General features: G+C 36.7%; 1 protein-coding gene across 1 annotated transcript; it reads left to right on the forward strand.

Moving 5' to 3' along the window:
• Positions 1–1,174: 1,174 nt before the first annotated feature.
• LOC311304014 (ecto-ADP-ribosyltransferase 5-like) lies at positions 1,175–2,035 on the forward strand (the record flags this gene model as incomplete). Its single annotated transcript, XM_084430817.1, is given in 2 exon segments — positions 1,175–1,270; positions 1,273–2,035. Coding segments are annotated over 2 exon segments (810 nt in total), but the record flags the coding sequence as incomplete, so codon positions are not given.
• Positions 2,036–24,677: the final 22,642 nt, after the last annotated feature.

Consider the following 24,677-nt stretch of genomic DNA (forward strand, 5'->3'; position numbering starts at 1 on the left):
TTCTTTGCAACAAAACTGTTACAAGTTCAGTTATTACACTGCAAAAAATGATTTTCTTACTTAGTATTTTTGTCTTGTTTCCAGTCCAAATATCAAACATTTCTTAAATAAAGATGCACGTAGTAAAATGACATAAGATATTAAGTCTTGTTTTCTGGGGAAATAAATAAAAATTGAGATTTTGCTTAAACCAAGCAAAACATGATCTGCCAATGGGGTAAGAAAAATTATGTCCCAATGGGGGGGTGGGTATTGGGGGCGCTCGAAGGGGGTCTCGCCCAGGGTGTAATTCAATGTAGGACCGCCACTGCTGTTGTCGCCAGACTGGATGACTTTCCTGATCTTCTCTCATCAATGTTCCTGAGCAACTGAAGAACGTTACAAATTTTTTTTTACCATATTCCAAGGTAATTTACATTTACATTTTACATTTAATCATTTAGCAGACACTTTTATCCAAATTGACTTACAAATGAGAAGAGCAATATAAGCAATCAAACTAACAGTAGGACATTCAGACTCAGTTACAGTACATGTAGCAACGTTTATATAATAGATATAGAATAGTAAGTGTTAATGGGTCAAGTGTTAACAAAAGAGATGCGTCTTCAGCAGTTTCTTGACAATGGCTAAAACATTAGCAGCTCGGTTTGAGTTAGGCAGGTCATTCCACCAGCTTGGAACAGTCAAGGTAAAGTCCATAATAGTGATATTGTGCCTTTTTGGGATGGCACCACAAGGCGCCGTTCACTTGCAGAATGCAAGCCTCTGGATGGCAAGAGGGTATTTTAAAAGATTTCAAGGGATTAAATGTATTATTCTTGTTTTATTAATTCACTGATTAATTCCTTCATTCATTATTTTCAAATGGTTTGCTATCTAGCAGAACATTCCAAGTACACCAGGGTAAAACTTTATTGTGTAACATTTTTAGTGTGTAAATCTGTACATATTCCTGATTGGAGATTTTGTGAAATACTGTTCTCATTGTCTTTCATCGTCCGTTCTTCACTAGATCTACTAGATCATCTGAAGGATTTGACTGAATCAAAATGCTGCTCATCATTGAAGCTCTTCTTCTCATATTAGCTGCTCTAGGACGGGTAAGCTTGTGTTCTAGTTTGAATATTACAGACATGAATACTGATGATGTGATCATTATGATTCATGTTTTTTGCAGGATCACAGAGCTGCTGCTGCTGCTGTTGAAGGACAGATATATCCATTAGATATGGCACAGAATTCAGTTGATGATCAATATATGGCCTGTGAAAAAAAAAAAAGGCATATTTGGTGAGGAATAAATATCTAAAGAAGGAAATCAATAACTCAGCTGAATTTGAAAAGGCTTGGCAAGAAGGTGAAAAGAATGCCGGAGCGCCAGAAGATAAATTGACAAAGAATCATTCTATTGCCTTGTATGTGTACACTAACCTTAATTCTAGCATATATAGCAATCTTGATACGGCTGTTTATAATGGTAAACAAAACTACAGAAACCAGACATTCAAATGGTATTCACTTCAATTTTTGATAACAGATGCAATACAGATATTGACTAATAAACAAAAGGAATGCAAGTCAACATATCGTGGTACAAAAGCTGAATTTTATAAGAATGTCACAGGCACAGAGATTTGTTTCGGCTCGTTTGCTTCATCCTCTCTTGATCGTAAAGTAGCACAGGGTTTTGGAACTAAATCTTGTTTTGAAATCAAAACTTGCAACGGTGTTAATGTGATCAAATACTCCAAGTATCCTGAACAGAAAGAGGTGCTGATTCCTCCATATGAGACGTTTAAAGTCACTGCTGTCAAGACAAGAAAAGACCAGAAAAATCTCTGGTGTGAGACTGTGTACAAGTTGGAAAGCTCTGGAAAAAGAAGTGAGCTGAATTGTTCAGTGGCTTTCGGGAAATCAGCTATATCTACATGCGGATGCTCAAAGACAACGGGCCTTTGCATAATGTATGGAATATCACGGTAAAGCTACTCTGAAACTGCAATCTGTATTGTATAAATAAATATATAAAAGTACTATATACATAAAATGACAATAATGTCTCCAAGCAATCAGTATTTTTTTATAGATAAATGTAAGATCCCTTAACCCTACTCCCAAACCTAAACATACCCATTGTACACAGAATATAAAAAGGATAAAACATAATGGACAGACATGTGTAGGGAAATGGCAGTTTTATTAACAATATAGCATTAAAATATATTTTGAGCCACTAATCCTACTCCTACCCCTAAACCTACCCATAACCATTTCTTAAAACTACTTAGGCTACAATTATGAAGAAAAACAACAGACATGTATAATCAAAATAATGTTATTGCGAAAATGTCAAAACCGGTACCAAAAGTCGTTCACATGTTGATGTGTTGCAGTCGCAGTCCTCTCTGGCAGAATATAATAGTTTTGTATGAGGTACAGAGCAGAATTTAAATTATTAATTCATTTCAAATGTTAATCCTGCTTCGCTCTGCGTGAAGGCGCGCGCGCTTCTCCATTTCAAATGTAGTTCACCGACTGAAACGCGGCATAGCGCAATCTGTGACGAAGCAGGCGAGAGCCAATGAGTGTTCGATATCACTGCAGTAAAACATGTTGTAACGCTTCTTGAGGGCGCAATTTTAGTATTTGAATTCATCACGAGCGCGGGATTTGACGTTTACGGTCGCTGAATGGAGATGAAGATTGGGCTGAATTTGGATCTGTTTCTTGCAAACGTATTCTAAAGATTTGGATTACATCAAGCTAATAAAATTGATGTCTTTTGTGAATTTAGGCTATGTTGGGTTTTGGTGTATTATGGTTATATTGGAGAAAACGCATTTTGTGTCTCACGGTAAATAAACTAAATATTACAAAATGGTTAAACGATTAAAGAAGGTATTTTTAAGGTTTTAACGTGTAGTCTTGTTTAACACCATGTAGGCTAATCCTCCGAAACGAGTTTGCAGCAGAAGGCGCAAAATGTTATTATTTCTTGAGTAAACTGCATTTAATAAATGTGACTGAAAATGTAATTGATAAGACAATTGAATGCAATAGAGTCAAAACATTAATGCAACGATTTGAAATATGCATAATGCCTATGCGTACAAATTTGAACGTCATTAGAGTTCTTCTTACGTAAATAATTTACGCTTTTGTGCTGTCAATACTAAATATTTATGTTTTAGTGTTGTAAATACGTCAGTATTATACATTTGTGTGTATAAAACGTAAGTAAATGTACGCGTGTAATAGAACTACACTTTACGTAAAAATACACGCATATTCTTATGAGATCACGTTGTCCATGCACAGCCTGATAGGTGCAGGTAGATGGCAGGAACGGATTTAAAAGACAAAAATGAAAAACACTCTACTGCACACTATTGACCTTACTCTTTTATTTATTCAAAGCGAGCAATGCGTTTCGCATATAGCGTCCTCAGGTTCGCTCAGTTAATGGTCTGAGCTCTCAGGTGTTCTTAAAGTCATAATATGCCAATATATTAAATGCCAATATCCAACACATTCCCATAAATACCCAATTAAGAAAATATAATTCACATCCTCAAATAAATCAACACAATATGTGACCCTGGACCACAAAACCAGTCTTATGTGTAGTTTTTATTATTATTGAGATTTATACATCATCTGAAAGCTGAATAAATAATATTTCCATTGATGTATGGTTTGTTAGGATAGGACAATATTTGGCCGAGATACAACATTTTGAAAATCGGGAATCTGAGGGTGAAATATTGAGATAATCGCCTTTAAAGTTGTCCATTTCTATTGGCTATATACTATATTCTATATAGTGCTGCATTCATTCACACAAATAAATGTTTTATATATTTAAAGTGGGAAATTTACAAAATATCTTCATGGAACATGATCTTTATTTACAGTAATATCCTAATGATTTTTGCCATAAAAGAAAAAACTATCATTTTGACCCATACAATGTTTTGTTGGCTATTGCCACAAATATACCTGTGCAACATAAGACTTTTGTGATCCAGGGTCACATATATACATATTTGTAATCATCAAATATACATAATTATCATCATCAAAAGCCTAACAAGAGCAAAACGTTTTTTAGAAAAATAAATATATACACATTACAGACATACATCATCAATATGTCCACAATGTTACATGCACTGCAGTGAGGCTAATAGTCAATACCCTATAACCCACATTTATAGAAAACAGCTAAAATCCTGTGATTCGTTCACACCAGAGGGTTCAACAGAAGACAGTTCATTTATCCAAAAAGCTTCTCTTCTCAAGAGCAGTTTAATGATGTGACCTCCTCTAGGGTTTGGCAATACCCTCTCAATGCCAACTAACCTCGGGGGAGGCAGCTGGACTATGGTTCTTCTCTGTATAATGTTTAGCAATGGCATAGTCAAGGTTATTGTTTCTGATAGCAGCCTTATGTTCTGCGATCCTCAGCTTAACCCTCCTATTACCTTTGGGGTCAATTTGACCCCATTCAGTGTTTAACGTCTCTAAATACATACTTAAAAAAAAAAAAAATTGCTTCATATTTAAAGACTTTTCCTAATTTAATGGGGACAACTGGGTAAACATAAAATTAACATGATGATAGGTTTTCAATGTTCTGTACATACTTTTGTAGCATCGGTGTTCTTTGGGGTCAATTTGACCCCAGGCTCATTTTGCTGTATAAAACATAAGAAATATCAATTTTTTTGTTGTTCACACATTGGTGATTAGGCACAAATCCCACATTTATTTTGGATGATATTGAGGTCATTATAAGTTGAGATTTTATGATCTTCAAAAACCTTCACTCTGCTTTAGGGCCCTAACCTGACATTACCATATAGGCCTACTTGAAGTATTGCGAGAACCACTGATAGTTCACACGATATATGAAGGGGGGAATCATAATTCTCACAAGAAATTAGATATTTCCAGTGCCAATTATATATTTCCAGGGAAGGGAAAACATAATTCTTGCAAGAACTTTGATATTTTGTTCCGTGGGGGAGGGGAAAACATAATATAGGGGATGAGCAAATGTATGAAAGCTTCCACAGAAGCCTTATAAACCATTTCTCTTTGTGGTTTGTGAGCTCTCTCTTTATGCTCTTTCTCAATTGAAAATTACCTCTTAGCAAAGTTTTTGGGTTTTTTTTTGGGGTTCTATACGGACCTGTTCGCCAGCAAGACATCAGTCGACCCACCCGAAATGCAGGACGATGCCATACCAGCCATCCCGTCAGTGTTGACCAATGAGGTCAGGCATGCGATCCAGAACATCCAGAAAGACCGGGCGCCAGGGCTGGACGGAATCGAGGCCGAGCTGCTCAAAGAGGGTGGACCGATGCTTTGGGCAGCATTGGCCAGCCGTTTCAGCCGCTACATGGCGCAGAGAAGAACACCAGATCAATGGAAGACGGCCAAGACAGCGCTGTTGTACAAGAAGGGTGACCGCGAACAGCTGAGGAATTATCGGCCAATCTGGCTCCTGCCGACCGTGTACAAGGTTTTCACCAAGGTGCTGTACAACCGACTAGCCAGGCAGTTGGACGAACAACAGCCACCCGAACAGGCCGGCTTCCGGTCTGGCTACAGCACAATGGACCACATCCACGTGCTGAACCAACTGCTTGAATGCTGCCGGAAGTACAAGATGCCCTTGGTACTGGCCTTCGTAGACTACGAGAAAGCCTTCGACAGCATAGAGATCAATGCCGTACTGCTCTACAACAACAGGGCATCTCCTACGAGTACGTGGACCTTTTGCAGGAGCTGAACAGCGGATGCGCCACCAACATCACCTTGTTCGACCGGATACTTCCCACTTGAATGACAGGGTACAGCTGTGGCCAAATTTGAAATTTTTGCTGCTTCAGTTGTTATGATGTTGATTCACATTTTTCTAGATTATTGTGCAGAGTGATCAGAGGCATTTTACATCATTTCAAAAAGCTTTATCACAAAACCCCAAATTTTACTGTTTTTGTCCTTGGCACCAAATTACCAGCTAACATCATTTTACTAATCATATCATCAGCACATGATTGCTATAAGGAAGGAAGAAGTGCTTTCAATCATTGTGTTCTTCTGTTAGCAATGGTTTCCTCCAAAGAAAGATGGAGGATCATCTTTGCATCAAAATGGCCTCCATTTACCAGATCATCAAGAGCTTCAAGAATAGAGGTTCGGCTGCAGTGAAGAAGGCTTTAGGATGTCCCAGAGTGTCCAGTAAGTACCAGGAACTTCTCCTCCTGAGGAATCAGCTAGGGAATTGTGTCACCACCATTGCAGAACTGCTCAATATTGGCAGCAGGTGGGTGTGAGAGCATCTGCACACACAGCGAGGCCAAGACTTTTGGACAACAACCTGGTGTCAAGAAGGGCAGCAAAGAAGCCACTTCTCTCCAATAAAAACATCAAATATTGGCTGCAATTCTGCAGGAAGTACAAGAATTGGACAGCAGAAGACTGGTGCAAAGTTAATGTATCTGATTAGAACATCTGGAAAATCGAATGTCCAGAGAAGAAAAGGTGAACGCTACCATAAGTCCTGTGTCGTGCCAACAGTGAGGCATCCTGAGACTATCAATGGGAGTGTCATGTTTTATTTAAAGGGCTATTTAAGTACACTGTAAAAAATGTTCGTAATTTTAACTGTAAAAAACTGTAAAAAAGCAACGAAAAAAAAATGTTAATTCCTTTACTATATACAGTGAATAACTGTAATAGCTCTCACGGGACATTTCAATAAATGTACGGATTTTGGAAGTACACTGTAAAAAAAAAACTTACCGTTGCATTTACCGTACCTTACCGTAAAAAATACGGTAGCAAATGTTTACTAATTTTACAAAGTTTTACATCATCGAACTAAAAATACGGTGAAAAACTGCCAGCTGGTTGCCAGTTCTTTACCGTAAAAAATATGGTATAAATATTTATGTTTTACGGCATTGAACTAAAGTTTACGGTAAAAAACTGGCAGCTGGTTGAAAGCGATTTACCGTAAAAAATACAGTAGTAATATTTTAGGTTTTACGGCAGTGATCTAAATATTACGGAAAAAAACTGGCAGCTGTGGTTGCCAGTACTTTACCGTCAAAAATACGGTAGAATTTTTTTGTACTTTTACGGCACTGAACTAAAGTTTACGGTAAAAAACTAGCAGCTTACAAGTGCTTTACCGTAAAAAATACGGTAGTAATATTTTAGGTTTTATGGCATTGAACATTGAACTGAACTTTTATATAAAAAATTAAAAATAAAATCCTGCCAGCTGTGGTTTCCTGTAATCTAATTATTGAGAATTACCAGAGGTTCAGACGTTGATGTTTTATTGAAAATAATAAAGTTTGAAGTTACCATTATGGAGATGACTGTTTTCTTTAGTTGGGCTCTTGACCCTTGACTTTTTAACTTTAGATTTAAGGCCATTGCACACTGAGTCCGAAATTCGCATCCGAAATTTTCGCACGTTAAAAAAAAAATTCGACCTCACGTTATGTCAATCACGCTTGCACACTGTCTACTGTAATAGCAATTTTTTATCTCACTGGGAAAAACAGCATCACAGGGTTAAGGAACACTCAAAAGGCAAAATTGTAATAAAGAAGAAAAGGCTTTTTATTCTTTGAGGAATCTTTTCGCAACCGCAGCCACCCAGATGTGAAACAGAAAGCCTACTGACATAATAAAACTGAGACATTTTATACAGGTTTCTGACATTCTTGACTCCTCCTTTCCCTAGTCTCTGTAAATTTCCTTAAAGACATCTAGTATGGACTGGTTCTACCCCCCCTGGGCAGGTCATGCTGTTCTTTGTCCCTGAGAAGCCAAAAGGCCTTCATTTACAATCTAAATGACCTCCTGCTTTCCTCAGGAGGGGGCCTGGGACCCTACTATATGACATCCTGTATTCTTCGACTAAGATTCTTTCTCGTGCCTAGGTGTTTGTTATCTCCCCGGGCTATCTGGTTTATTACATCTGCTCTTTCCTACCCCCAATTCAGCTGTTAGAAATGCTTTTACACACACTCAAATGAAATCAACAAGTTTTAAATGAATGGACACAAGAACAATGAATTTTTTCATTAACATCTCCCCCCTGTTTATCATTCTCTGATAACCAATAAAATAATAAAAATTCATTTCTATTTTCTAAAATCAATCAAACCCATTTTACTATTAAATCTTTAAGCATGTATATCAATACTAAGCCCTAATTTGATTCAATCAAATAAAATCGCAAAACTTTTCTTCAACCATTAATTGGTCAACATTTTCTCCAGATATGTTGATCATCTCGTTGCCTCATGGACGTTCCATCTTCACCAATACCGCTTGTCTTGTCGTCTCTTTGGTGTGACCTGTGAAATTTTCAACCTGAAACATATCACCGGATAATTTCTTGCTCATTGAATAGCACTCAGGGTCCTTGTTCCCCTGAAAAAAACATTCAACCCACGTTGCTCATGTTAACAAAACAATACAGAATCAGTTCTGTTTGGTTCAATCCATCCTGACATCCTGCAAAATGAAAATTTTAAGTTAGGCATTACACAGGGTTAGGCACTGTTTCTTCACTTTGCTCATGCCATGCGCAAAAGTCTGCATCTTCTGTAAAGAAAAACAAATGTTGAGGTTATTGTCACATAGTTTTCTTTTGTCTGCTGTGCTGCCACATCTGCTCCGGCGTTTCCTGTCAAAACAATTCTTGTTATTAGCACACTTAAAATACAAACAATACACACAATTAAACCCAATGTCCTCCCAACATTTATCTTCCCACCTGTGCGATGGCTTTCAGCAAATGTGAACCCCTTAGTAAACCAGATCTAGCTGGTTAATACAAATAAAGTTCTTCAAATAAACCCCTCCTGGACTTTTACTGTCCTCATATACCGATGAGGTCAAAGCTAGATAACCTCTCAGCCTGCTGTGAAGACAATGGGTTTAGCCCTTCCCCCCTGGATTTACTGTTTTCCCACCTGTGAGGCCGAAATGTCTTTGTTTGTGGCCTGAATACAAATTATCCATACTAAAAAGTTCAAAGACTCATCTGACCACTTGTTTTACTGTGCGTTCTCTTGTTCCCGCCATGAGCATATTCATCCTCCTCTTGATGCACAACACCCATCTCGTGCATAAATCTAACATAATAAAATTCTCTTACTTTTATCAGACGCTTTTATCCAAAGCGACTTACATTTCAAGGTACACATTTACATTCTTATCAATTCTTGCTTTCCCTCGGAAATTGAACCCATGACTTTGGTGTTACAAGCGCTAACGCTCTACTGTTTGAGCTATAGAAAACTGCAATATTTGTTCATATTTATTTGGTAACATTTGTTTGGATAAAGTTTGCTAACCCAAACGTTGTCCTTCAGCCAAATTTCCCATCTTTCTCTGCCTCTGAAATAAAAATATTACTTAAAGCCACAATTTCATCTTCTTATCAAATTGTTTTAAGGCAATGGCCCCTAAACCCTATTGTTTGGTCTCTTAATCAGCTGTCATCTACGAACATTCTCCAGGTCATCAATTGGTCAGGTCAGGTCGTGTACACTTTGTCAACGTCACTACACTTCGTCAACGTCAGTCGAATAACAATCTTCCCCTTTTTACAATACATAACTGTTAAGGGCTCTCTGGATAATCTGATATTTACTTAGCCTACTGTACGTGTTTGTTGCTGTCAAATTTATAACTTTTTCTCAACACATGACTGACGGCTATCTACGACTTCACAATTCTAATTTATCAATACTTAAACCTGTCCAGAAAGTAATTCAAATCTACTGCACATCATGAATGACCAAAATAATAATTAATAGACAGAGCTCGATGATCAATCAACTTAAAGCTCATCCTGTTCTGTGTTGCCTTCTCATCAGATTGACTCACAATCCTCAGCTTTGTGAAATTTCAATTTCAAAATTTCAAATTTGTCATTCGCCTTAACCCATCTATAATGCTAAAACACTCTTTCCAGAGGTTAATGACAAATTTATACACACTATTCAGACAGAACAGTTGTCCTAAACTAACACATACTTTACAAAACATGAATTCACACTCACACTCTTCCCTGACTATGAACCGCTCATATTTCTTATTAATATCTTTTATCTAAAAGGATTCAAATTTTAAATGACATTTTAACCTTACATTTTCCTGTATCTTTTATCTAATGTTTTTATGGCCTCTTAACCAGTTTCAAAGCATGTCTGTTCATTATCCATCTGATTTTAGAAAAGTCAGCTGGATTGTTTTGGTGCATTATCTTATTTTGCTCCAGCTTTCTTTGGCTGACTGATAACAGAAAGACAGACAGAGTACCATCCTCTTCCTCCACTCAAGCAGTCTCTTTCTCTCTCATTATAAGCAAATAATCTTTTCAACAGCCTCCTAGGACTGTAACTAAAATAATCATAGTCATATTCAATCGTTCTATGATCTTTTCTAAGGTTATCTTTAGTTTAAATACTCAATTTACCTAACCTTTGTTTTCCAGAAAATTCTCTTGAGTCATCTTTAGCCACCACCATGTCTTATAGTGGTCCTTTGTCATGTCTAAATGATCTACAGGAGTCAGAACTGACACATTAGTTTAGCATCGACACAAATCTCTGTGTTTTCCTTGCTCATCAGGCAACTAACATTACAACTTTTTTTTTTTTTTTTTTTTTTTTTTTTTTTTAAGCTGTCTCCACAACAGATAACCACTAGTTCAATGGTCTCTGCTGGCTCCTGAATGCCCATTCAGATCAGCTCTTAACCTATAATTGTCTTTTCTTCAGGGTGTTGTCCCCTGGCATAGTTGCAGACACTTGTCAGAAAAACAAGCCGTTCAATCAACGCGGTTTCTGGTGAGTGGTATATAGAGGAACTCACATTTTCTGGGTCAGACGGCCGTAACTTCTTACAGCTCATCTCGCCTCTCAATGGTTTGCTGATGCTGCTGGCCTCACAGTCACCGCTCAACTCTAATACCTTTCTCACATAAAAAAAAAAACACCTCCATCAGGAAATGCCCAGTGTTTTTGCGTGACCCTTCTGTCTTAGGTTGTCTTTTTGGCCTAAAAGATCGTACCCGTCGTTGAAGTAATCACTCGTACACACTGGTAACCGCTTTTTCCCATCACAGAATCTGTGACCGTTTTCTTCAACATAATCTGTTGTTTTCTGGAGCTTAGGAAAAGGCGCATTCAAGAGTCATCAGAGCCATTCTGACCTAATAGTGTTCACAGGGAGACAGGTTAATAACAACAGTATTTAATCACTTAAATTCATTAATCATCTTAAAGGTAGCAACCTGATTATAGTCAGTGAATTTAGATCACAATCGTACATTCAGTGTACTGTTACTTCTGTAGCCGGAGCCATCGACCCTGTTTTATGGTGGAAGCTAAAATGAGAGCTAAAAGTCTCTGGTCCTAAAATAAGCAAGTCCTAAACAGTGTTATTGTAAAGACTTCTAAAGTCATTCAGGTTTACTTCTAAAACATTTACAAATTGTCCTCTAAATTTGTCAAATCTGAACTGCCTTAGCTTTTCCGCATCTATGAATCTGTTCAACTGAAACACTGTGCTTTACACAGCCTCAGAAAACAGCTTTCAGCTGACATTGAATGAGAGAGAGACTCTTGAGGCATCAGGACTGGTACACTGCATTCTCATAAACCTTTAACTTCAGACTTTATCTGCCATCTTTTCTTTAACTGTAGCCCATCTTAAGGCATCTTTTCCATAAATTACATGTATTGTAATTTAGACATTACAAATATCCACTCCGAATGAGTCTCTGTTGCACTGAAACTGTGGCAGTTTCAGTTACAGCACATGCCAGATTTAGATAAGCAAACCTGTTTTGGCCAAATCACAATCTTATCTTTTAAAATCAACATTAACAAGCCTTTGTTTAATCAAATGCCTTTTACACATTTTACATTTAGCAACTGTTAATCCTGTAACACTGCTTCTGTTTATTTTATCTTAAAGAAATAATAATTATTCTAGTTCTTAATAACGTTTCAAATTTCATTTCAATTTTATTTTCAATTACCATAATTTAATACCCGACTTCAATGTTTTCTCTAGGAGTTTATCAATCTGCTTCTATGGTTCATACTAACTTTTGAGGCTGCGCTCTCTGCTTGTCATACATTTTATGATTATCACTATAAATCATTCGTTAGATTTGTCTCTCTATATCATCTAAAACCTTATCAAAGCGTTTCATTCAAAACACAATCATCCTTTTAGTGATCGGTACTTTTAAAATATTTTGCAACTCATTTAGCTCATCTGTAATTTTACGTCAACCGGTACTTTTTATAGTTCTTTTCCTTTCAAAAGGAATTCCTTACACTTAATATCTTTCAATCTTCTTAACAACTTTCAAAAGTTCCATCTATCAACTTTCTTTTCTCCTTCATTTACCTTTACAGTCATACAGTGGGCATTTACAGTCACTGAATGACCCAGCTGACTGCAATAAAACACTCTCTGTTATTCTGCCTTTTATCTTTCTAACATCTCCACCCTACTTTACGCCCCTGAAGCAGAGCGTTCCTATTCAGGAAATGCAAACCGAGCCACTGATAAGTTCTCTGCATTTTCCCCCACTGTCCCAGCTGCAAATTCAATTACAACAGCTGAATCACAATCTTCATCATATTAACACTGATCTACTTTCTAACTCATATTAACACAGACTTTTCTTTAAATTTGTGTTATTTTGGCACTTTCTTTGTTTGGAGCCAATTAAGTTATTGTTTATCTTTCCAATCACAATCAAACTTTTACAAAACATCATCTGCAAATCTCTTCAGAGCATGAGCAGAACTGCTTATAGCATTTGCTCTCTTTTATCTCACTATTTATCAGGACTGTTCAGTTACTCTTCATACAGTATTAAAACTTTAACGTGTCATTAATTTCATCAACACTGGTTTTAAAAGCTTATTCTTCTATCAAATGGTTAGTTTGCAGATTCAACATAAATCACAAGATTGTATTATAATTATTCAGTCCTACTTATCTCTACTGTTTCACAGAAAACACAAGATTCTCTAAATCTTCTCAGTCTCTAAATTACACAGACAGCTATCTTAGCCGCTTGCACCTTCAACTCTTGTTACAAAAATATGGCAATCTATTCTTCAATACCCTTGTTTTCATAACATTAATACAATAAAGCATTCACATCGTCATTATTGGCAGAACATTAATTTTCATAAGCGACACGGAAAATCTAAATATTCTAAACGGGTTTCACAAAGTTTCTGATTAACTTTAGTCACACGTTTCTGGGGAAATTATCTCCAACCCATAATTTCCTTTATAAAACAATATATTTCCTTAAATGGCTTAATATCAACAAAATATCCAATCTCTGGACATTTTCTAATTTGATATTATCATCAACAACACTGATTACAAAACAAGTATACATTTAACATTCAGAAGCTGGTTTGAACAAGCAAGCGCTGTTGCTGTACTCCCAGCATAGCTGGACCCTTTTAGGTTCAAAAGACAATCGTTTTACTTAATGAAACATTCCTTATCCTTATATCATGCCAATCCCTGTTAATCATACTCAACGCCCCATTTCCATCTAAAACTCACCTTTCGTACCATTTCAACTTAATTTGACTTAATCAGGCGTTCATAAATAGTTCCATGAACTCTATCGTTCCCTACATGTCAGTTCCTTCTGCATGTGCTCAATCCAACAATTCACTGTTTCCATCAGGAAAAAAAACATCCTATCTTCCCCTACATGTCAGTTCCTTCTGCATCGACTCTGTTCTCTTTTATCTGCTTCTTTCCCATCCAACAATTCACTGTCCGTTCACAGTTTTACACTCATGAACAAACTTCAACAACCCTTTCTGACTAGTAACGGATAAGTTAGCATTTCAGAAAACCCTGTAGACTACTTTGTACAATCTCATATGCTCATCATTCACAACACTGCTCAAATTATCAGTCATTGCTTTGCTCAAAGTTTCATCAGCCACACATAAAGATCCTTTACACACGTTTAACACACACACAACAACCATTCTGTTTTCCCTCGTTCTTTTCTATTGATTCTTTTACAACATTGAGTCTTATCTTACTCAAGGTTCCCGCCTCGGGGAAATACATTTACATTTACCACCATAATTATTTCTCTTTTAACAGAAAATTGGTGTATAAAAATGATCTACTTTACTGTTAGATGACCCCATTTTGGCTGAATCTCCCTTCTGGATTTCACAATTTCGACACGTGTCTTACAGTATCTGTCAAACGTCTTCAACAGACCCGATCTTTCCCTTACCCCAAGATCGGTCGGGTGGTTTGTAATTACGTTTCACTCAAAAACTTCCTATAAGCACTTTCCAGCGCTCGATTAATTCTGATTTGACGTGGCTCTTCCGTCCACCTAAATCGATTATTTTGATGTGGCTCTTCCGTCCACTTGTACGAGATTTCCTCAGGTTACAGAGTTTTTGAGTAAAACTAATTAATCAGCAATTGTGATTATCTGAATCACCTGTGGCACTTCCGTCCACCAACGAGCTTAAGTGTGGTAGATACCGATCCGAATCTGTCAGATCAATTTCTTCCCCAAAAAATGTGTGATTATCTGAATCACCTTTTCGCTCGTACCAAAAGCAAAACTCAGCCAATATGGTTCACGTTCACTCATAATTATCAAATTACACTCAACTTCAATAAAACAATTTTGCCGTTTCTTACCCAGAGATGCTTTTCTGTTTTTCCCGCAATCGTCGCGGATTTTTTTTAATCCTGGTGGGAGTTTTTCTTTCACTGGTCCTGAGTGTGGGGTATTTGCCTCTCTCTCTCGTAATCTGTTGAGTTTCTATCTCAAACCGTCGAGGTATAAGACGGCTGCCTAGTGCTGCCGAGGTTGTGCACTTTCCCGTCAAATCCGTTCTCAGGACCAGGAGAAGAAGCGTCCGCACAGGATCCCTCTTCTTGACACCAGCTGTAATAGCAATTTTTTATCTCACTGGGAAAAACAGCATCACAGGGTTAAGGAACACTCAAAAGGCAAAATTGTAATAAAGAAGAAAAGGCTTTTTATTCTTTGAGGAATCTTTTCGCAACCGCAGCCACCCAGATGTGAAACAGAAAGCCTACTGACATAATAAAACTGAGACATTTTATACAGGTTTCTGACATTCTTGACTCCTCCTTTCCCTAGTCTCTGTAAATTTCCTTAAAGACATCTAGTATGGACTGGTTCTACCCCCCCTGGGCAGGTCATGCTGTTCTTTGTCCCTGAGAAGCCAAAAGGCCTTCATTTACAATCTAAATGACCTCCTGCTTTCCTCAGGAGGGGGCCTGGGACCCTACTATATGACATCCTGTATTCTTCGACTAAGATTCTTTCTCGTGCCTAGGTGTTTGTTATCTCCCCGGGCTATCTGGTTTATTACATCTGCTCTTTCCTACCCCCAATTCAGCTGTTAGAAATGCTTTTACACACACTCAAATGAAATCAACAAGTTTTAAATGAATGGACACAAGAACAATGAATTTTTTCATTAACATGTCTACGAAACTTTCGTCCGTAAAAAAAAAATTCGGATTGGGTTCGATTTTCTGCGTTTTTCGCATCCACAGCCAGTGTTTTGTGAGGTTTTTTGAAAATTCAGAGCCACCGTACAAGCGAACGACAAAATCCAGAATGACGTCTGACAAGTTGATACACTTCGTCTCGCAGCACAAGTAGCCTACTGTATGAAAAACAAAATGCGGATTACAAAGACACTGAATAAAATATAACCTGTATACAGCTGTTCTGTCTGCCCAGCGCTTCTGCCGGCCGCGCACGCGTGTGTGTGTGTGTCTGTCCATAGACATACTGCCAGTTTCTGTTCAGGATCGATTGGTTCACAGAAATTGGTGGTCTTCTTTTTAATATGTGGCTCCAGTATCGCTAGCAAAGCATCAAACTGTTCTACTGACATTCTGAGGTAAATTTTGAATCGCTCTGTATAATTTCGCAACTCCTTGATAAGGAGGTGAAACTCTCCTTCCTCTCGGCGCAATCTCAGGATTGGATGGACCCAATATTTCCTCTTTCTTTTTCTCTTTTTAAGAAGAAAGAGGGCAACAAATTCATCCTCACTGCTTGACGAATCCATTTAGTATTTTTTGCAATATGACAATATCATTCTCACAATATGACATGTATAAAACATAAATAACACAAAAACAAACACTAATGACCCTCATCTTCATCAACCACTACAGATAAATAATTACAGCAGCATTATATGTATTGAGATTCATATGCTGATTCTTGATGTTTGTGTGTGTATCTAAAGTTTTTTTCTTTTTTTATGAAATAATTAATTAAATTCAGAATGTTTGATATCTGGCAAGAAAGCATTGCTGCTTAAAATCTATTAATAACAAGCAACCACTTTTGATCACATTAGTCAATTTTCCTTTATGATGATGATGAGTGATGTATCACCTGACCATCTTTGTTAGCTAATAGTGACCTACCACATTCAGCAGAGTTATTAGAATGTTAATAGTGCATTACTCATTTGTTGCTGTGTAGTTATTCATTAATGAAGGAACAGTATTCAAAGGTCTTACCATTCACAGTATATTCCAGTAGGCTACTTTCTTGAAAACAACAAATATTACCCAGAATTCATTGTTTTCTACGGTATCTACGGTTCATTGATCTCAGTACAGTCTTAATGGAAAATGATATGTTATGGTCAGAATTTGGCCGTTTTTTTACTGCAAGGTTTTACAGTGTAAATATTTGTACATATTTGCTGATGACAGCAACAATCCTCCATTCATTCCAGGTGAACAAAGAGCATCTTATGAAGAGTGTGAGTAATAAACCATGTACATAAAACATGCACACTGATGCAATTACAGAATAGATGAATAATATCTATTCATTTATTCTGTATACATACCAAGAACACACATAAAATACACATAGAACAAACTATACAAAAACAGTGTTTGCACAGGAAGAGCATGTGATGGATGATGCTGATGAACACACTCCCCTCCAGTATATAAAAAGATGAACCATTCTTTATTTTATTTTTTCTTCTCCTCTCCTCTGGTGTATGTTCCGTTTCGTGTTTTCATGTTGATAATTTTATATTTGTTAACTTGTGTTTCTTTATATCTAATAAAAAAAAAAAAAAAATATATATATATATATATATATATATAAATTAAATAAAATAAAAAGATGAACCAGGGCTCCGCTCAACAACACAATATCCAGACGTTGACATTGATCTACTGAACTGGTTCGTGTCACAAAAATACAAAACTTTGTAATAATTAATTCTGTATATTTCTGTTTCAGTATTCAGAGAAACAATGGCGGCCTGGACTGTCTACCTGTCTCTCTGTCTTCTCATAGCTTTGACTGCTTCAGTTAAGAGTTATTCCACGTTTCACATCATTACTGTTATTTTACCATGAACTATAGCACACCTGGGACTCTGTAATGACTAATCAGAAGAATGATCTAATAGAGTATGTGCACTAAAGTAAACCTGAGTTTGTTTCTTAATTATTATGATGACATTTAGACGATAAAACAACAACAATTATATCAGCTAACGTTATTGATTCTTATGAATGTATTTTATATTTGTATTTGTTGACAATAAACAAATACGCATATTAAATCTATAGTATATTTATTATGTCCCAAGCCCTGAAAGGGCGAAGGCCCTATAGTTTTCGTTAGGATTATTTGTTATTATTATTTTTTTCTACTTCTCGGGCACTTTTGGGGCCCTTAACATGCTCGAAAACTCTTGAAACTTTGCACACAGGTCAGAACCCGTGGCCATCAGGGCCGGACTGAAGCTGGTACCTGGGCGTGGCAGGGGGGCTCGACAGCGCCCCCTTGAACGGGGTCCAAATATATATATATATATATATATATATATATATATATATATATATATATATATATAAGCCGGTGACACCGCCACCCCGGTGCCTTTAGTGTAACTATAGATTTTGGATATCTCAAACAGTTTGGCTGTGGCGAGGAAACGAATTTATGGCGAGAAAATGGAGACAGGAAATGTGTTATAACTTCAGCATACATTAACTGATCTTGATGAAACTTCAGCAGTGTGTTCATTGTAAGAGGCCGATCACATGGATATGACTATTGTGAGTCAAAGTTATAGCGCCACCAACTGGCAGCAGGAAGTGTGAAATACTTTGAAATCACCCTCTTATATTTACCCGATTTGCTTCAAACTTTATGTGTATAATGTAGACACACGGCAGATGTAGACCTGTGAAAGGATTATTGATATCTTAAATACTGTTGCCGTGGCAACGCATCAAACTTTAATATTCTTTTTGGATGCTTTTGAGACTCTTAGCATGCTTGAAATTGGATGAAACTCGACAGACACATCACATTTATTAGCCAGTAGACATGTGCAAAGTTTCAGAAACGGGCATTGTGAGGGGCTCAGTAGCGCCACCTTTAGTCAAAAATGGGGGCTTAGTTTTACATAGAATCACAAAACTTGGTACGCATATTGGTCTCATCGAGCCGGACAACTTTCTAATTTACAGTTATTAGCTCCGACCAACAGGAAGTCAGATATTTTGGTCTGAATATGGATTTTTTGCAAAATCAGCCTCTGAGTTTTTAGTTACTCCTCCTAAAAGGTTTATTTTATTCCCACCAAGCTTTTTCAACATGATACAAATATATGAATGATGCTAAATTGTAAACGGATATTGAATATCTCAAACGGTTTTGCATGGCGAAGGATTAAATTAATGTCAAAAAGGAAGCAGGAAACGTCTCCTATCTTCTAAAAATGTAATTATACACCATTTATTTTTATATAAAATTATACAAATATTAGAACTAAACCCATTTTATTCTGTTTTTGCAATTCAAGAAGTATGAAAAAGTTAAAAACAGGCTATTTAGTGCTATTTGGGTCAACAAAAAAGCAAATATAGGGCTATTCTGCCATATTGTGTCCAAAAGGATATCAAAATAGTATATACAACTTTTTACTAGGTAGGCCTATATTGTATTTAAATATGAATTTATTAGATATATGACGGTGAGGATATTTTCCCATTGGTTAATCGATGTGTGACACGAGCGGGTGCTTTTAAATCGCTAATATAAAAGTGAAAGTAAAACACGGACGTCCGCACGGACATTGATAATGGTGCACACACATTGGAAAGAATGATACTTTTAAACATAAAACTAAACCGCCATTAGGTGTCGCCAGGCGACCGTCTTAATGAGCGAGTCATTGATTCATTTGTTCAAACGATTCGTTCGAATGACTAATTCATGATTGAGACAGATGTTTATGGATTGATCATTGAATCTTTGAGTCAACCGATTTGTTCAAAATGCTGAATCATTCAGTAATGAGAAAACAAGTTGCTGTGAGATGCGCGATGGTTCTGCTGTGATCTTTGTTTAACTATTTTTGCTGCTGAAACAGAACAAAAACTGTCAATATTGCATCTAAAACTGTAAGTGACTTAATTGTAACTGTTTATTAACCTGTTGTATGAAATCAATGTCACAGTTTCAATCGTGATTGTATTCAGGAAACAGTAGCCTACTCGTCAAGTGAGGTTGCTTAACCTGTTAACCGTTGCCAGTGCGCCCGCGCACTGAAGCGTTATTTATTTATTTAATTCAAAATTACTATCAGATTTAATGTTATACCTTGACAAACTATACATAATTAAAAAGATATAATACTCAAGTTTCAGTATTTGACCACTATTGTATTCTGAGAAACTCATAGTGACAGTTATGTCTTAATTTGTGTCAGGAGTTATGAAATGAAAAAATGAGTCGATACCTTTAATATGAATTATGCGCGTCAGCCGCTCCCATTCATAAAAAACTCCGTGCTGTAGTCATGACAGCGATACACAAAACAACGTCCTTCAGGGCTTTAGCTCAAAACTGTGCAGATTTGGAGAAATATTGATAGATTCTCATAGATTTACATCATATTTCTATAGACAGGAATAATATTTATTGAATTTATACCCAAATGCGTCGATGTAATCTTTATGAGCATTTGGTATTCCGATACTGTGTTTTTTAATTCATACCAATAGCCTGAGGGCGCTATATGCACAATAATAGTCCATATATGGAACATGAAGAAGAGCCATGACCATGTGACATTCCAGGACGTCACTGATACCTGACTGATACACACAAAGCTAACAATAGATCGCGCTGTAACATGCAGATACAGATGTTTTGAAGACAATAAACATGATTGCACTGATATTTGAGTTACCTGTGTTTTTCAAGCCATGCCAGGTATTTTCATAATAATAGATTATATTTATAATGTAATGCTAATCTATATAGACTATCATTGTGCAGAACACTATCCAATAGTATATTTTTTGTCTGATTTTTTTATCTGAAGCCAAATTAGATCACAGAAGATTATTTAAAATACTCAACGTGCGTTAAAAAGTAAGTTTAGAGCACAAACATGGTTTTAATCTCATAAATTGTCGTGTATTGATGGTGTGCTAAGCTAACATGCTAGCTAGCCCTAGGTGCACCTGCTACCTAGAAGTTATACTTTTATTATTTTTTTAATGCTACCTGAAATGTGTCTTTATTCAAGAAATGCATTTGATACAGTTTAAAATGTGTGGTAAACTTTGAGAAAAGAAATTAGGGACTGAAACCCTATGAATAGCCTGTGAATAGCCAGTCGTTAGTAGCTATAATGCAGACAAAAGAAATGCATATTTCGAGCCATAACCAGGCTGGAGAGGTGTGAATGTGTGCAGGGGGAGACTGAGACTGAATGGGGATCGTCTGCACCACAAAACAATAGAGACAATATACTGGATAGATAGTTAGAAGATGACAATAAACATCAGTAGCATTTTAGCGTCAAATCAAAATAAAGTCATTTGACATGGTCTTGAAAAACATTTAACCAAATACAGAGTTTTGGACTTATTATCTTCAGATTTTAAACATAGAATGTTTAGACATATGGCTTTAGCTGTAGTGCATTTCTAGATTGCTCCAGTGCCAACTTCAATTTTATTTTCATGAGGATGTTTCATAAAAATTAATTTCTAATAATTTTACAAAACTTTGAAGCTATTTATAACAATTTTTGTCATTATGACAATAATTAATTCTACATTTACAATAAACTGCCAGGTGTCAGCTTTCAAATGAGATCATACTTGTGCTTTTAGTACAAAGGGTTCATGAACTGTATCTGTTTCAGTTTGGGTATGTCATTTCTGGGGATTTTTCAAAAGTGGGGTTGCAGCTTAAAGGCAGGGTAGGTAGGATTTATTAAAAATTAAAGATCCAAATTTGTTAAAACTTTCTATATATATCAATACATAATTAAAATGTAAGAACTCTGAAAAAAAGAGTATAAAAATCAAGTGACTCTAGACCGTTTAATCTGTATTAAACACAGCTCATTATTTCGATTCGGGACGAATCAAAGGATTGGCTTAGGCGACTGTCACTCTCTCGCAACCATGGCAACCACCCTTTTGCCACACAGCACCTGCCCACTTGCGCGCGACCGTTTGATTTGAGGAGTGCGAGAGGCACGGAACTTGATCACACCTCCGTCCAGTAGATGGCGGTAATGCACTATGTTTGCAAGCTGCCAATAAAATCTATCGAAGAAGAAGAAGAAGGCACTGAACCTAGGAATACCAAAACAATGGCAGAGAAAGAGCAATCTAAATTTACAGTACCAGCATATGCAGTTAGTGAAGGCAAACCAGGCAAAAAAATGCCCCTTCCCCTCCGCTTGTCTCAGGTAAATAATGCGCCCTCTAGCTCAGCGGTCGGAGTCGCGCGTTCATGTGTTTTGGGGGCGTGGCTTTGGAAGAAGCACAGAAATGAGGCGGTGGAGTGAATGGAAATAATGAGATGTCTTTAAAACAGTCGTGAGAGGTCTACAGACACTCGATTTTGATACTTTCTTTTTCAGAGTACTTACATTTTAATTATGTATTGATATGTACATAAAGTTTAAACAAATTTGAAAAATAAAATTTTTAGACCATTTCTACCTACCCTGCCTTTAACAGGTTAACTCTATCATATGTTATAAAATATATAAAAACTCCATATTTGTAATTTTTATAGTCAGTATGTTGTTAACTGGGTTTCTTTTTTGTGTGCTGCGCTCATTTGTTTACATTTCTCCTGGAGAAGCTGCACGAGCCTCAGCAGCGCAACCTTGTTAACATTGATCAGTAATACATTTATTATCAACTGTTGATTGCAACTTGAAATTAATGTAATAAAATTAGAATAATCTCTCGTTTTAGTGATTCCCAAGTTATTTTTTTGTCATTGACGTTCTAATCAGGCTACTCTGGTCGGGCAAGCTAAATTCTCTTTCAGGTAGGCCTATTGTATTTATATATAAATATATTAGGGATGTGACTGTGGGAAAATTTTCCCACCGGTTAATCGACGTGTGACACCGCTGAGGGCTTTTAAATCACTAACTTAAAGTAAAATACAGACGTCTGCACAGACTTTAATAATGGTGCTGAGTAGAGCGAGCATTTTCAATGAATTCCTATGGAATAGCCTTAATAAAATATAATAATAAAATAGTAAACCTAACATATAAAAATTACACTGCTCTGTTTAAATAGTCAGTAGTACAATTCGTACATCCACAGTACGCACCACTCCACTGTGATTTTTCCAAGCACATTTTTGCGCGTGTGAAGAGGATGATTTTTTCCGTCGATATTGGAACACGAGTGAAGTACAAAGCCAATAATAAAGAATAGTTTAGCATACAAATACATTGAGTGCAAATGTTGAAATATTTTGATTCTAATGAGAGGGTTACGTCAGCCCAACACTGCTTACTTTCGTTTTTATTTTTACATTAAATTTAAAGGATTTGTTGTGGAATATTTTGAGTGTATCATAAAATCACAAGGTAAGTCAAGTAATATTTTCTGTCTTTTATATATATATATATATGTGTGTGTATGAGGCCGATCTCATGGATATAAATATTGTGAGTCGAATGAACCTCATTGGTTGTTCCGAAGTTGAACGAAAGTTTTGGAACAACATGAGGGTGACTTATTGATGACAGAATTTAATTTTTTTGGAGAACTAACCCTCCAAGTAAATTCTATAATCTCTGGTACGTTTACCTTGAAGGTCGTCCCAAGACCCAGTGTGAGCAGCAGAGAGAAGCAGCAGAGAGAGTTAGGAAAGGAAACTTCATCCCTCAGTGTGATGAGGAGGGTCAGTACAGGCCTCGGCAGTGCTGGTCGTCCACAGGTTACTTCTGGTGTGTGGACAGTAAGGGGCAGGAGATACTGGAACCCCGCCAATAAACTGTGTCAAGCCTGGTAAGCATGTCTACCTGAACTTGAAGTTTATTGTAGAAAATTGTCATAGTCTTCTCTCAATAGGTCACTTGTCCAATTTTAAATAATTACTAATTAACTGTCTTGGGATCTGATATAGAGAGGTAGCAAATGCTTTTTTTGTTTTTTTGGGGTCAGTTCTAAAGTTCTTAAAATACGTCTCTTCTGCTCATGAAGGCTGCATTTATTTGATCAAAGATACAGTAAAAACTGTAATATTGTTAAATATTATTACACTTTAAAATAACTGTTTTATGTTATTAGGGCCCAAGCCCTGAAAGGGCGAAGGCCCTATTGTTTTCCTTAGGATTCTTTATTATTATTTTTCTTTCAAACTTTCGGGCACTTTTGGGGCCCTTAACATGCTCAAAAACTCTTGAAACTTTGCACTCAGAACCCGCGGCCATTAATATGAAACTCAGTACACATATAGATCTCATCGGGCCAAACAACTTTCCCTTGGTCAAGTTTTACGCCAGCCCAACAGGAAGTCGGCTATTATGGGTTGTTTGGAAAACGCTTGCTGTGGAATTTGAAATACCCCTCCTAAGAAATTCATCCGATCGCCACCAAACTCGGTCAACATGAAGACATTGAGGATGCTAAATTGCGGACAGATTTTTGATATCTCGAACGCTTTGGCCATGGCGAGGAAACTAATTTATGGCGAATAAGGGACACAGGAAGTGTATTATAACTTCAGCATACATTAACTGATCTTGGTGAAACTTCAGTAGTGTGTTCGTTGTAAGAGGCCAATCACATGAATGTGACTATTGTGAGTCAAAGTTATAGCGCCACCAACTGGCAGCAGGAAGTGTGACACTTTCAAAATGCTTTTAACAAATGTGGGACAAACTTGGTACGTTTATTGTTCTCATGGAGTCGGACAACTTTCTCATTTACAGTCATTAGCTCCGACCTACAGGAAGTCAGATATTTTGGTTTGAATGTGGATTTTTTGGATATTTCAGACTCTGAGTTTTTAGCTACTCCTCCTAAGTTGTTTATTTTATTCACACCAAACTTTTTTCAACATGATGAAAATACATTAAAGATGCTAAATTGTGAACGGATATTAAACATCTCAAACGGTTTTGCTATAGTGAGGGATTAAAATAATGTCCAAAAAGGAAACACTAAAAGCCTCATATCTTCTAAAAATGTAATAATTCACCATTTATTTCTATATA

The sequence above is a fragment of the Rutilus rutilus genome (assembly GCF_951802725.1).
Source record: "Rutilus rutilus genome assembly, chromosome: 1".
Classification (NCBI taxonomy): domain Eukaryota; kingdom Metazoa; phylum Chordata; class Actinopteri; order Cypriniformes; family Leuciscidae; genus Rutilus; species Rutilus rutilus.